This window comes from Hyperolius riggenbachi, chromosome 1 (assembly GCF_040937935.1).
Source record: "Hyperolius riggenbachi isolate aHypRig1 chromosome 1, aHypRig1.pri, whole genome shotgun sequence".
In the NCBI taxonomy this organism is placed as follows: Eukaryota; Metazoa; Chordata; class Amphibia; order Anura; family Hyperoliidae; genus Hyperolius; species Hyperolius riggenbachi.
This window is the reverse complement of record NC_090646.1, coordinates 83,821,874-83,835,972: the sequence shown is the minus strand read 5'-3', so window position 1 is coordinate 83,835,972 and position 14,099 is coordinate 83,821,874. Positions and strand designations below refer to the sequence as shown.

The window sequence follows — 14,099 nt, the reverse complement described above, 5'->3', positions numbered from 1 at the left end:
TATAGTTTTGATAGATCTGACTTCCTGTGCTCAATGCTGGACATTGTGATTCAGGGTTCGCAATGTCCCCGTTTAACTCGCCACAAATAGCATCTTCCACTGATATACTTGGGTCCTGATTCAATAAGCCTTACTTGTGTTTCTTAGTGATGGGAATTCCGGCTCTTTTAAGAGAATCGGCTCTTTTGGCTCGGCTCCCATTAAAGAGCCGTCTCGTATGGCTCTCAAACGGCTCTTCATGCCACTCAGACACGGAAGAAAAGTCCCGCCCCGTCTCCATGACAACTCCAGGCTGCTTCTGAGTGGAGCAATCCCTCCTGCTGCTGCTCTGCTCCCCCCCCCTCATACACCCCTACAAGCTGCAGGAGGACTACAACTCTCGGCATGCCACAGCTCCCTTTATTACAGAGCAGAGCTGCGTGGGGTGGCTGAGGCATCGGCTCTACCCAGAGTGGGCATCGGCTCCTCTGATTTGCGTCAAAGAATCGGCTCTTAGAGCCGGCTCGTTCGCGAATGACCCATCACTAGTGTTTCTGTTATGAGATGCTTTTCAATCTCATCTTTGTTAAGAATTTTTCAGCAACTGGCAGCCGAAAAAAGAGGGAGAGGAGGGGTTTAGTCCATAAAATACACAACTAGCAATTAAGGTTTTTTTGAATAAGGGCCATTTAATGCATTATCCTATAACTACATTGCATCACCCAATAGCTCACCAGTTTATAAGGATAGGGTTGAAGCGTCTTCCAAATGGAGATTCCCACACTGACATGATTTTCTTTGTAAATTGCTCTCATGTAGACCATTGCAGTACATCCCAGTACAGAGGAACGGTCAGTTTGTCATAGTGATTACATATTTCTATCCTTTCTTTCCTTATATTCAGCTGGAGGAAAAGGTGCGGCAGGAAGCTGAATCCCGTGAACAGGAGGAGCTACAACTTCTAGAAGAACAGCGTGAGGCTGAAGAGAGGCTGAAGCAGGAGTTCCAGCGACACCAGGAATGTCATGCCCTAAAGAAAAAGAAAAGGGACCGAGCCAGTAAGGACAGTAACAAGATAGAACATCAAACGCATAGTTCTGTACCCACTAAAGAACTGAACTCCGAGGCTCTTCACAATGGCACTTTAGAGCACGATGCTGGTTCTGTACCATTACCGGCCAGGCGGACTCAAAAAACCGAGCCAAGTCCCTCATCGGATCCTGTGGTCGAACTCCCAAATCATGCTAACGATAAAGATTCAAGGCCCTGTGCTGCTAAAGAAGTGAAGGCAAAGCAGCAGGACCAGCTCTCCCTCCTTCTGGATTTGGTTCACCACAAGGAGAATAACGTCAAGCAGAAGCAACCTAAATCACAAGCTCCTAAACAAAGTCCAGAGCAGGTGAAGAAATCCGAAGCCACCAAACACCCCGAAGTCCCTCCAAAATGTAAAGCTCAGAATGACACCAAATCCCGAGCAGTAGAAGTTGCTCCTGTGATTGAGCTGAAGAAGGAGGAGAAGAAGATAAACAATGGTAACAATAAGAAGCAGCTGAATCATGTGAAAGAGGAGAAACAAGTAACTGTGTGCGAGTCCACCATTGTCGGTGAGCAGCTGAACAAGATGCAGACGAATGCTGAATCCCCTCAGCCCAAGAGCAAAAGCAAAAAGAATAAGAAGAAGAAAGGCGACAAAGTCAACAATTCTATTGGTATGTAGTACACATTTTATTTACCTGTTAGCATATTGTCCAAAGCTAGTGCAGTGTTTATTTGGGCCTTTCACACAAGTGGAGCACTATGGACACTGGGCAAAAGGTTAAAGGGGACCACACATCTGAGTTCGCGACCCATCGACCATCCTACTCTATTATTAAATTGGATAAAAATTGACACCGCAAAAAGCACGCCCGGTCAATGATTCTAATGTATTGATCAGTCATGCTGGGAAATCTTGGGCTGATGTCTTTGACCAGGTGCACAGCGTTTTCGACGTGTGATTATGAACGAAGAATGCGCCAGAACGCCACTAAACCCCCCAATGTTAGATGGTGCCTTGCATGTTAATACTTTACCTGTCTGCAGCCCCCGAGTCTCCACCGTACTTCCGCATTCACATCCCGTGACTACTGGCATTTATCACTGGGGTACGTGTGTGACGTCCTATAACGCCGGCAGCCTTGTGGGGCGCCAATGCAGAGAAGTACAATGGATTCGGAGGCAGTGAACTGGTAAAGTATATGCACAGGGAAGGGGGGAATCTAACATTTTAGGCAGATGCGGCCTCACAAAGATTTCATGCTGAAATTGATTGGGGTTTGCAGTGTATGGGCATCCAACAGCTCTCTCTTTAATCAGATTCAATCAGAGAGAGATTTAATTTGTCTCTTGGCTTAATCTGCCCATCATCGCTATATACAGGATCTTCTCAAAAAATTAGCCTTTTGTGATAAAGTTCATTTATTTTCTGTGATGTACTGATAAACATTAGACTTTCATATATTTTAGATTCATTACACACAACTGAAGTAGTCCAAGCCTTTTATTGTTTTTCGTATTGATGATTTTGGCATACAGCTCATGAAACCCCAAATTTCCTATCAAAAAATTAGCATATTTCATCCGACCAATAAAAGAAAAGTGTTTTTAAAACAAAACAAGTCAACCTTCAAATAATTATGTTCAGTTATGCACTCAATACTTGGTCGGGAATCCTTTTGCAGAAATGACTGCTTCAATGCGGCGTGGCATGGAGGCAATCAGCCTGTGGCACTGCTCAGGTGTTATGGAGGCCCAGGATGCTTCGATAGCGGCCTTAAGCTCATCCAGAGTGTTGGGTCTTGTGTCTCTCAACTTTCTCTTCACAATATCCCACAGATTCTCTATGGGGTTCAGGTCAGGAGAGTTGGTAGGCCAATTGAGCACAGTAATACCATGGTCAGTAAATCATTTACCAGTGGTTGTGGCACTGTGAGCAGGTGCCAGGTCGTGCTGAAAAATGAAATCTTCATCTCCATAAAGCTTTTCAGCAGATGGAAGCATGAAGTGCTCCAGAATCTCCTGATAGATAGCTGCATTGACCCTGCCCTTGATAAAACACAGTGGACCAACACCAGCAGCTGACATGGCACCCCAGACCATCACTGACTGTGGGTACTTGACACTGGACTTCAGGCATTTTCCTCTCCCCAGTGTTCCTCAGTCCAGACTCTGGCACCTTGATTTCCGAATGACATGTAAAAGTTGCTTTCATCCGAAAAAAGTACTTTGAACCACTGAGCAACAGTCCAGTGCTGCTTCTCTGTAGCCCAGGTCAGGCGCTTCTGCCGCTGTTTCTGGTTCAAAAGTGGGTTCATGCTTCCATCTGCTGAAAAGCTTTATGGAGATGAAGATTTCATTTTTCAGCACGACCTGGCACCTGCTCACAGTGCCTGCCACAACCACTGGTAAATGATTTACTGACCATGGTATTACTGTGCTCACTTGGCCTGAACCCCATAGAGAATCTGTGGGATAGTGTGAAGAGAAAGTTGAGAGAGGCAAGACCCAACACCCTGGATGAGCTTAAGGCCGCTATTGAAGCATCCTGGGCCTCCATAACACCTGAGCAGTGCCACAGGCTGATTGCCTCCATGCCACACCGCATTGAAGGAGTCCTTTCTGCAAAAGGATTCCCGATCAAGTATTGAGTGCATAACTGAACATAATTATTTGAAGGTTGACTTTTTTTGTTTTAAAAACACTTTTCTTTTATTGGTCGGATAAAATATGCTAACTTTTTGAGATAGGAAATTTGGGGTTTCATGAGCTGTATGCCAAAATCATCAATAAGAAAAACAATAAAAGACTTTAACTACTTCAGTTGTGTGTAGTGAATCTAAAATATAGGAAAGTCTAATGTTTATCAGTACATTACAGAAAATAATGAACTTTATCACAATATGCTAATTTTTTGAGAAGATCCTGTATATCCACATGCACATTGATCCCTGGCAGATAAGGGGTTAAACAGTATGGGCGGGACTAGTAAATGCATAATGGATGCATAGATTTCTACAGATAAGAGAATGTTGCGGTGGTATAGATATTAGGCAAGGTTTCAGCTGATCTACTGATGCAAGTGGTAACAATCCACTGTCCGATCGTTTAAGATTGTACAGTTAATGGGCAACTTTAGCAAGTTTTCAGCCAACGAAGATCTTTGAGTTTGATAATAGAAAAAAATGATGTAGGATAAGGTTAATTGAAATGGCAGACCTTAGCTATTTAAACCAAAGAACTATTGTGCCTGAGGACACCTTAACACATTTATTCATGTACATATTAAAAAAGTTAATAACCTGTAAATGTAAAAAGAGATCAAAAGAAATGTACATATTGGAAATGAACATTGCAGTCAGTTCGCTGTAGTGAGTGTTACCTGCGCTGCATAGGCTGTCTTTTTCCCAGGCAGGTGTGCACAGACCTGCTATCACAGCATGGAAGAGTTACGACTTGCTTCTCTAGCCAAGCCACATTGGATTGTGTGTTGCCTACAGCTTAGAAAGGGTGACACCAGGTGGGACCTTCTGCCAATCTTCACTCTTGTATTAAATTGTGAGACAGTAAAGTGTAGTATTTGCCATCATATAAGACACACTTTTTTTCCTCACCAAAAAATGAGAAAATTCCCCGCGTCTTATACAGCAAATGCATGGAATCCCCGACGTACGAACGCACGCCAATACGTATCACCGCCACGTCAGGGATTCCCCTGTGTAGTCCTGCTTCTGTCCCCGTGTGATCGCTCTGTTCTGCTTCTTCCCCTGTGTCTTTACTGCTCCCCCCCCCCCCCAAGCCGATCACTAAAGTGAGCCGCACGGAAGGGAAGAGGTCGGCAATCCTCCTGGGTGCCATGGATTAAATTAAGACCTGCCGCTATACAGTTCACTGCAGAGGCACAGGGGAGGGAGCAGGGCAGAGCAGCAACACAGAAGTGAGCGAGACAGAGGAGACACGGAACAGAGTGAAGGACACCTTGGGACTCGCAAGGGACAGAGGGGGGGGACTGAAATGGACACCTAGGGACAGAAGGGGACACAGGAGGACAATTGGGGGAGAACATTAAAAGGCACTCCTGAAATATGGACGCACCAGGTTTAGCATATATATTTTTCTCCATGGTTTTTGCCCTCTAATCCTAGGTGCGTCTTATATTCCAGAGCGTCTTACACGGCAGAAAATATGGTATAGTCTATGTATCCTCCACTTGTGACATCTCTGGAGGCCTCCTTTAGCTTTCACAGGAAACTCCTGCTTTTTCTTATCCAATCTGCCTGATAGTAGTTTTTGAACTTAAAAGTAATTTTTTTCTTTATTTCCAGATGATGTTTTTCTACCAAAAGACATCGATCTTGATAATGTGGACATGGACGAGACAGAACGAGAAGTAGAATACTTCAAAAGGTAAATAACAGAAAAGTGAAATCATTTTGGTGTACACAAAGTCAGACAGTGAAGGCTTCCTGATTGGGGTGGCGGAGTGAGATGTGTCTTTGAGTGTTCTACGGGGCTGGCTAGTAAAGTCAGAAGGAAAACTCTTCAAAATGGCCAGGAAGTTAAAGCAGTGCTAGAAATTCAAAGCTGGTTCTGTGAGCCAATCACAGTGATCACTGTTGAAAAGTGGAAAAAATTGCTCTGGTCTGAAAAAAGGGGTAGAGCCTTGTGCCTGAAAAGGTTTGTTTAGAAAAGTAACTGCACATATATGTACAAACTCAGTATTGTTGTTGTTGTTGGAGATGGTCAGTGAAATGAAGTGCAAATACTTTTCCATACAAATAGTTTGTAGCCTGGAATCGGATGAACTTCCTGTCAGTTTCAGTTTAATTCCAAACTGCATACAATCTTCTGTTTAGTAGGGATGATCACAGATACGCAAATTGTTCCGAGTTTATGCAAATTTTTAGGCAAATGTATGCAGTTTAAAAATGGACCAGTCAATTTAAACCCAGATTTATATTGATTGGTCCTTTTTCAAGCTGCATACATTTGCATAAAAATTTACATAATTTTCAGAAGTATTTGCATCTGATTGATCATCCCTACTGTTTAGTGACATGTGGAAAGCTCACCAAATTCCCCAGTATTCATGGAGCTCTTTTCCTCTGCTTCCTTTTACAGGTTCTGCTTAGATTCTGCCCGGCAAACCAGGCAAAGACTTTCAATCAACTGGTCCAACTTCAGCCTGAAGAAGACCACCTATGCTGCACACTGAACTTGTAAACCATTAAAGAGGGGGCACACCCTGCAGAAACCACGCCCACTGCGTTACGCCCTGCTGTTCTGAGCGCTTTATCAGGCCATGAGCCAGTGCTGCCTTGCCTTGTCCCCCCAGTGCTGTGTGGATCTGCACTGAACCCCCCTTGGCCTGATGAGTCTTGCTGGTCTGACAAAAAAAGAAAAAGAAAAAAATCCCCGTTAAAATGCCACTTTCTACCTGAATTTGTTAGCTCGTGTGCTTGTAGTCCGTGCGTGAGACTGGTTGTAGCAATACGCTCTCCTCTTTAATTGCCTTGGCCTCGGACTTGAGAATGGTTCCTTGGGTTATATAGAGGCGTCATACAGCTAGCTGCATCCTCCACGATGATCCATGTTTCCTGCAGTGCGCTATGTTCTATTACACAGACTACTGGCCAGCGGAATGGAACACATACGCTCACTCAATCCCTCAGTCTCCCCACCCGTCACAGAGAACTCCTAACAGGCGAGCGTCCCTCCAGTTCACACAATCTACCGTTGAAAAAAAGAAGTGTACAAGTTACGCTTTGTTTGTGTTCTGATCTTATTTTTATTTTTCTTCCGGACTGTAGCCAGCTTGTGTAAGAAATGCATACATAATGAGAACGTAAGAGGAAAAAACAAAACAAAAAAGGAAAAAAAAATACTCACACTATCAATCTGTTATAGAGTGTATAACTGTATTAACAATGAAGCCAAAATGGCTACTTTTTTAACATATTGTTAAGTAATATTAAAATCATGTCTTTCTTTTTGAAAGATGGAATACATTAGTATGGCAGAATTGTCTGTTTTTTATCTGTGTTCTATTGGTGTAATTATTGCATTCCTAACCGCAAAAAAGTGTTTGCAAAGATGTCGGTGCTCTAGAATACCCAAGCAGCTCGGGGTGACCCAGAACCCCTAGAAAAGTACAGCGGACTAAAGGAGACTGAAAAGACCTCCTACTAAAAAGCAATGCTCAGAAAACTACACTCAGCTACATATGCAGAAGGCATTTGTGAAAATTCAGCTTTGAGTGAGCAACTGTGGTTTCCCACAATGCATCACTACTGAATATTAGTGCCCCATGTGCTAATCCATTTTTGTTAGGTTATGGCTACTATATAACCAATCACACTATTGGGGAGTTAACAGGTGAGATCCATTAACCACTTGAGGACCCACCCTTTACCCCCCCCCCCCCCTTAAGGACCAGCGCTGTTTTAGCTGATCTGTGCTGGGTGGGCTGTGCAGCCCCCAGCACAGATCAGGGTGCAGGCAGAGCGACCAGATCGCCCCCCCCCTTTTCCCCACTAGGGGGATGATGTGCTGGGGGGGTCTGATCGCGCCTGCCTGGGTGTTGCAGGGGGGGGGGGGGGCGCATCAAAGCCCCCCTCCGCGGCGAAATTCCCTCTCTTCCCTCGGAGATCCGAGGCTGCACAGGAACGGATCTGTCCTGTGCAGCCTCTACCAGGCTCCTGCCTGTCATGTGACAGCGATCCCCGGCCGCTGATTGGCCAGGGATCGCTGATCTGGTACAACGCTGCTACTGTTAGCAGCGTTGTAAAAATGTAAACAAAGCGGACTATTTCCGCTTGTGTTTACGTTTAGCCTGCGAGCCGCGATCGGCGGCCCGCAGGCTATTCACGGAGCCCCCCGCCGTGAATTGACAGGAAGCAGCTGCTCGCGCGAGCGGCTGCTTCCTGATTAATTAGCCTGCAGCCGGCGACGCAGAACTGAGTCGCAGGTCCTGCAGCTGCCACTTTGCCGACGCGCGGTATGAGTGCGCGGTCGGCAAGTGGTTAAAGGCAACTGAGCACCAGGAAATTTAATTTTTAAGTGAACCTTCTCATAAGGGGAACGGGGTCTGTGAGGGGGCGCACACTCCATTACTCGCATCCACGGACTACATCTCCCAGTGTGCATTGATGCAGGAGACACTGCCAAGGACTACAAAATTTGGCAGGTGTGGCCGATCCATTGTAAGATGGCGCATCCCATACGGGCTGTGGGCCCGAGGAGCAAGCACCCCTATAAGTAAGTAGTGAGGCTCAATTACTTTTTTACTTAAAGGGAACCTAAACTGAGAAGGATATGGATTTTTCCTTTAAAATAATACCAGGTGCCTGACTCTCCTGTTGATCCTGTATGTCTAATACTTTTAGCCACAGCCCCTCAACAAGCATGCAGATCAGGTGCGCTGACTGAAGTCAGACTGTATAAGCTGCATGCTTGTTTCAGGTGTGTGATCCTGCCACTACTGAAGCCAAAGAGATCAGCAGGACTGCCAGGCAACTGGTATTGTCTAAAAGGAAACCTCCATATCCCTCTCAGTTTAGGTTTCCTTTAAATGAGAGATGGGTTATCTAGCTTAGCTGGCCATACCCCCTCCTGCATCCGAATTGGGAGGGGTAGCGACCGACACCTTGGATATGGCTCCATTCTTAGAGGAACTTTACCAAAAGATAGTAAGTAGGAAAAAAAACAAGATGTTACAAAATAGAACCTAGATCAAAAAAGTCTTCTTCTTCCTAATATTATATTTACTCCTTGCAGGCAGCACCAACTAGTATCACCCCGAGATAGATAGATAGATAGATAGATGACCCTGACTGGGTACAAAGTATCTTTTCCTCATAGTACTCCATTCTCCTGTGGCTGATGGTGTACTGGTTAAAGGGAACCTAAACCCATCTAAAAGAGTTTCACTTACCTGGGGTTTCTACCAGCACCTTGCAGCCTGTGCCCTCGTCGTCACGTATCTTTGAAGGCGTTGTAGTCCCCAATAGCGTTGCACCTGTGGGAACTCGTGCAAGGATACGCGTGGTGGCCCAAACTAAACTAGCTGGTGGGGGGCCGGAGGATCCGTGAGTGACTGCGAGGGCACAGGGTGGTTGCAGGTGGCTGGTAGAAGTCCCAGGTAAGTGAAACTTTTTTTTTTTTATATATAGACTGATTTAGGTCCCCTTTAAGAGCTCTGCCTCTGACACAGGAGACCAGGGTTTGGATCTTGGCTCTTTCTGCTCAGTAAGCCAGCACCTATTCAGTAAGGAGACCTTGGGCATAACTCCCTAACACTGCTACTGCCTATAGAGCGCATCCTAGTGGCTGCAGCTACAATCTCTTTGAGTCCACCAGGAGAAAAGTGTGATATATCATAATGTTGTGTGTCTTGTTTTAGTGCCTGGAACCCACTAGCAGCGCTTTTCTAAGCAATTGTAATTTGAAAAGCTCTTGCTAATGTAATGCTATGGGGAACTTTTTTTAAAAAAAATCACATCCCTCTAGTGGGATCACATACAGAGCATTGTATTAGCAAGTGTTTTTTTCCAGTAACACTTCAGGACAGGTACACATTGAGACTTGGCTCCTCCCAGGAACAGGAAATATCCGTCACCCTCTCTATAAATTAAAGATGGACCAATGGTCAGGCAGTATTGGATATTTCCTGGTCCAGGAACCAGGTATCTCTATGTGCTCACTGTCCCGGAGAGCCTGGGTGGCTAGGGAATGTGTTGACACTGAGCGGTCCTTTTTTTAGCTACAGAAAGGTCAGCTTCCCTGTGGAGTACCTGTGGGTTGCCGTGTTGTGGCGGTTGCTCCAAGCGGATTTTTCCGCCCTGTTGGTCGGCCTGATAAGGGAAAGGCTTCGCTTCAGGAGTGGCTGCCCCGAAGACTCACCAAGCGGAGGCAGTGGCAAGGTAGTGGGTGTCCGGAGGATGCGGAGTGAGTAAGTTTTCCGGCCGCGACCTCGGAGAGTACTTCCGGGTCGCGTGATGTCACTACCGGTTCGCCGGGTGAAGAGGGGCGGCCGTCCGGAGTCCCAGCGTCTCACAGTGTCGTTCACATCGTGGAAGGATGTCGGAGATAGAGCAGGAGCCAGGACAGGTAAGACTGCTCTGCTGGGACCCGGGCAGCGGTGGTGACTCTTGTGGGAGCATATACCGTGGGCAGCATCATTGACTGTTTGGCTACATTGAGCTGGATGTGCAAAAGTTTGTATGGAGCACATGCTAATATTATGCCTTAAACTTTTCTGTTATGCACATTTTTTTTTTTTTATATGGGGTGTGGAGGCTTGGATTTTGGAGGGGAGTTTTTCCCATAATCCTTCTAAATGTCCATTTTTATGCAAAGTTGTTTTTTTGTCAGTGCAAGGCATACAATTTACATTATGTATACTGACTCATGCAATGCATTGGTTTATGCTTGAAGTATATAAGCTAGTAATGTTCTAGACCAGATGGCACTTTTAAAGAGACAAGTTAGTTTTATTTTGTTGTTGTTGCAGGGCACTTCTACAAATGTACCTGACCCTGCAAAAACCACTAAACGGTGCCCTGTGTGCCATACTAAGGTCAATCCTGCATCAACAAAATTGCTACGCAAGGATTGCACCTACAAAGTAATGAAACAAGAATCTGCATCTCAGAGATATTCAAGGTTTGAGGCAGGATCTAAAAGATACGTTAAAAGAGTTTAAAGCTACTACGATACCTTCCAAACCAGACACCAGCTGAAGTTCAAGCTGATCAGGCCACTCAGCTTAAAGAAAACCTGAACTGAAAATTAAAAGTCAAATTAAACATACAGAAGTCATACTTGCCTCCCGTGTAGTCTACTCAATCTCTTTCTCCTCTCCTGCGTCCTGTTTGTTCACTGTGATCAAAGGAATTCTCTGTCCTCCATTTTGAAAATGGCCATTATCCCATAACCACTTTCTGGTCAGCACACTGTTAAACTGTAACATCGCCCGCTTGAGCCATAGGGAAACATAGACATTACTTGGCACAGCAGTTGTCCTCTCAGCTATAACTGACAGCAACTGATAAATAACTGACAGCAACTGATAGATTTCAGTTCTGACAAAATGTTGTCAGAACTAGAAGGGATCATTGTAAGAAGAAAATGGCGAGCTTCTGAGAGGAACTGAGGGCAAGGTAACTATATAATGGTCATTTGAAGTTACCTCATGTGTTTATTTTAAATAATTTTACTCAGTACAGGTTCCCTTTAAAGTGTCGGAAGCCGTTACACATAGGAAAGCTACTAGCAAGACTAATAAAGCAATCATTGTTTCTGACGAAGAGGAAATTAGCGATGATGATGTTTCTGCTAGTTCTATTGAAGCACAGGAAATGGAAAATAAACCTCCTAAGTTTAAATTCCCTGTGGCAGACACTGACATCTTATTAACGGCCATATATGAAAATTTAAGCAAAACAATTACTGAGCCAATTTCAATGCATGATAAATTATATGGGGGTATGGAAAATCCACAGGAGCTGTGTTTTCCTGTGCATCAATCAACTAAAAATATAATTACAAACCAATGGAAAAATCCAGATAAAAAATTGTTGATGTCTAGAGGATTCAAGACGGTTTCCGTTTTCTGATGAAGATTCTAAGATGTGGGACAAAAGTCCCGCCGCTAAACGAGGGCTGCAGAGCCCCCAAATCGCCCGGGGGCAATCCGCCGGCATTTCCTGGAAGGGGCAGAGCTTTCCGCTTCAGCTCTGCCCCTCCTGACGTCAATCGCTGCACGGATCGCCGCCTCTCCCCGCCCCTCTCTGTGAAGGAAGAGTGAGAGGGGCGGGCAGAGGCGGCGATGTGAAATTCCTTATGCGGCCCAGCCTCATCCTGACTTTGCCTCCTGCGGCCCCCAGGTAAATTGAGTTTGAGACCCCTGATCTAGGGCATTTAAAAGATCAATCAGATAAAGATTGAATATGCATTAAAAAGACTGTGGCTTGCTATTTGTGCTAACTTTAGACCCTCAGCTGCTACAACTTGTGTAGCAAGGATGCTTGCACAATGGATGCAGGAATTGGAAGACAATATTAGCAAAGATACGCCTAAAGATCAGCTTATTCATTCTATGACTGTAATGCATAAGGCAGTTGCCTATATAATTGACGCGGCCTCAGAGTCAATAAGGTTAAAAGCGAAAGCTGCAGGTATTTCTAATGTGGCTAGAAGAAATCTGTGGATTAAAACATGGCATGGGAGTATGGCATCAAAAAATAGTTTGTTCCATTCCATTAGTAGGAGACACGCTCTTTGGTCCTGAATTAGATGAAGTTCCTGAGACAACAGCTAATAAGAAAAAATAATTCCCTAAAAAGACAGTTTAAACCGGGAAAAAGGTTTTTTCGTCAAAACAAACAAACAAACCTGAAATCCAAAACAGAAGAAGGACTTGGTCCTTCAATAAAGATCAAAAGAAACCAGGACCGAGCTTGTAAACTCCCGCAACACAAAATAAGCAATGACAAGTTAAAAGTGGGAGAAAGGTTGGGCTATTTCCTTCCACATTGGAAAAAATTAACGAAAAGCCCTTTTATTATAGACCTAATAAGGAGAGGTTATCGAATCACATTTCAATCAAGACCTCCAAAAAAGTTTGTTGTGACCAAAAAGTTAATTCTACCGCAACATCAGGAAGCGTTAAAGGAGATCATCACAGACATGCTAGAAAGGCAAGTGGTATCTAGTACCTGTGGATCAGAGAGGCGAGGGTTTCTACTCAAAAGTATTTCTGGTCCAGAAACCTTCAGGGAAATACAGAATAATATTGAACTTAAAACCAATCAATCCATACATAAGATACGAAAAATTTCGTATGGAGTCGATTTATTCAATAAAAAAATCTGATACCAGATTGCTTTATGGCAAGTGTGGATCTTCAAGACACTTATTGGCATATACCAATAGAACTAAAGTCACAAAGGTTCCTAAGGTTCACAGTTCAAATGGAGAAAGAGGTTCAGCACTTTCAGTTTCGCTGCCTCCAATTTGGCATAACATCAGCCCCAAGAATTTTTACGAAAGTAATGGGAGAGCTGATTGCGGCAATACACAAAAAAGGTATTCTCATCATACCTTACCTAGACGACCTACTAATAGTAGCAAAAACATTAAAAGAACTAGAGGAACACAGACTGTATTATATCAGCTACAGGAGGCAGGCTGGATAGTGAGCGAAGAGAAGTTGCAACTTGCTCCAACACAGAGGATTTATAATAGACTCAGTACAACAGAAAATGTTTCTTCCACAAGAAAATATACAACAAATTGCAAGCGAAGTGAAGTTCAATGCATACCAGTCGGTGGCACTCAGGCAGATTATTTATGCAGCTTCTGGGCCTACTGTCTTCAGTTGCGCCAGCAATCCAGTGGGCTCTAAAACATACCAGAATTCTACAGTCATGGATGTTATCCAACTGGGACAAACAGAATACACTGGGCAAAATGGTGATCGTGAATCCCTAAGTAAAAGACAGTTTAAGATGGTGGCAAATAATTCAGCATCTAACACAGGGCAAACTATGGTCCCTACCGATTCAAAAGATCCTAACGGATGCGAGTTTGTCAGGTTGGGGAGCACACGTAGACCCCTTTCAAGTCCACTGTATATGGAATCAATCAATGATGGAACACTCCTCAAACTTTAGGGAACTGATAGCTGTAAAAATGGCACTAATCAGCACATTACATATTCTGAAAGCATTTCAAGTTCAGTCAGACAATGCAACTGTGGTGGCATATCTGAATCGCCAGGGGGGACCAGATCCAAGAGGTTATTGTTTCTGACCTTGGAGATCCTCGATATGGCAGAGAAAAATTTTCTATCATTGACAGCAGTACACCTGAAAGGGGAATTAAATGTGCTAGCAGATCATTTGAGCAGAGTACAAATATCGAATACAGAGTGGTCCCTGAGTCAGACTTTATTCGACGTTAATTGTGAGCAAATGGGGCCAACCACAAGTGGTCTTATTTGAAAACAGGTACAACAGGAAGTGCAAACAGTTCTATTCCCTCAATATGATGGACAATCTGGTAGCAATAGATGCCCTGGCTCA

General features: G+C 44.3%; 1 protein-coding gene and 1 long non-coding RNA gene across 4 annotated transcripts in view; one reads left to right on the top strand and one right to left on the bottom strand.

The window, feature by feature from the left end:
* The window catches only part of FAM193A (family with sequence similarity 193 member A), a 127,561-nt gene extending 121,288 nt beyond the window's left edge, over window positions 1-6,273 (top strand). For all 3 annotated transcript variants that reach the window (XM_068275897.1, XM_068275887.1, XM_068275879.1), the window contains 3 exons: window positions 884-1,688; window positions 5,340-5,421; window positions 6,136-6,273. In XM_068275897.1, coding sequence (XP_068131998.1) covers window positions 884-1,688; window positions 5,340-5,421; window positions 6,136-6,229 — 981 coding nt within the window. In that variant the 3' untranslated portion in view covers window positions 6,230-6,273. The remainder of the gene's footprint in view (window positions 1-883; window positions 1,689-5,339; window positions 5,422-6,135) is intronic.
* The window catches only part of LOC137563455 (uncharacterized), an 80,820-nt gene that overhangs the window by 15,258 nt on the left and 51,463 nt on the right, over window positions 1-14,099 (bottom strand). The window lies entirely within an intron of this gene.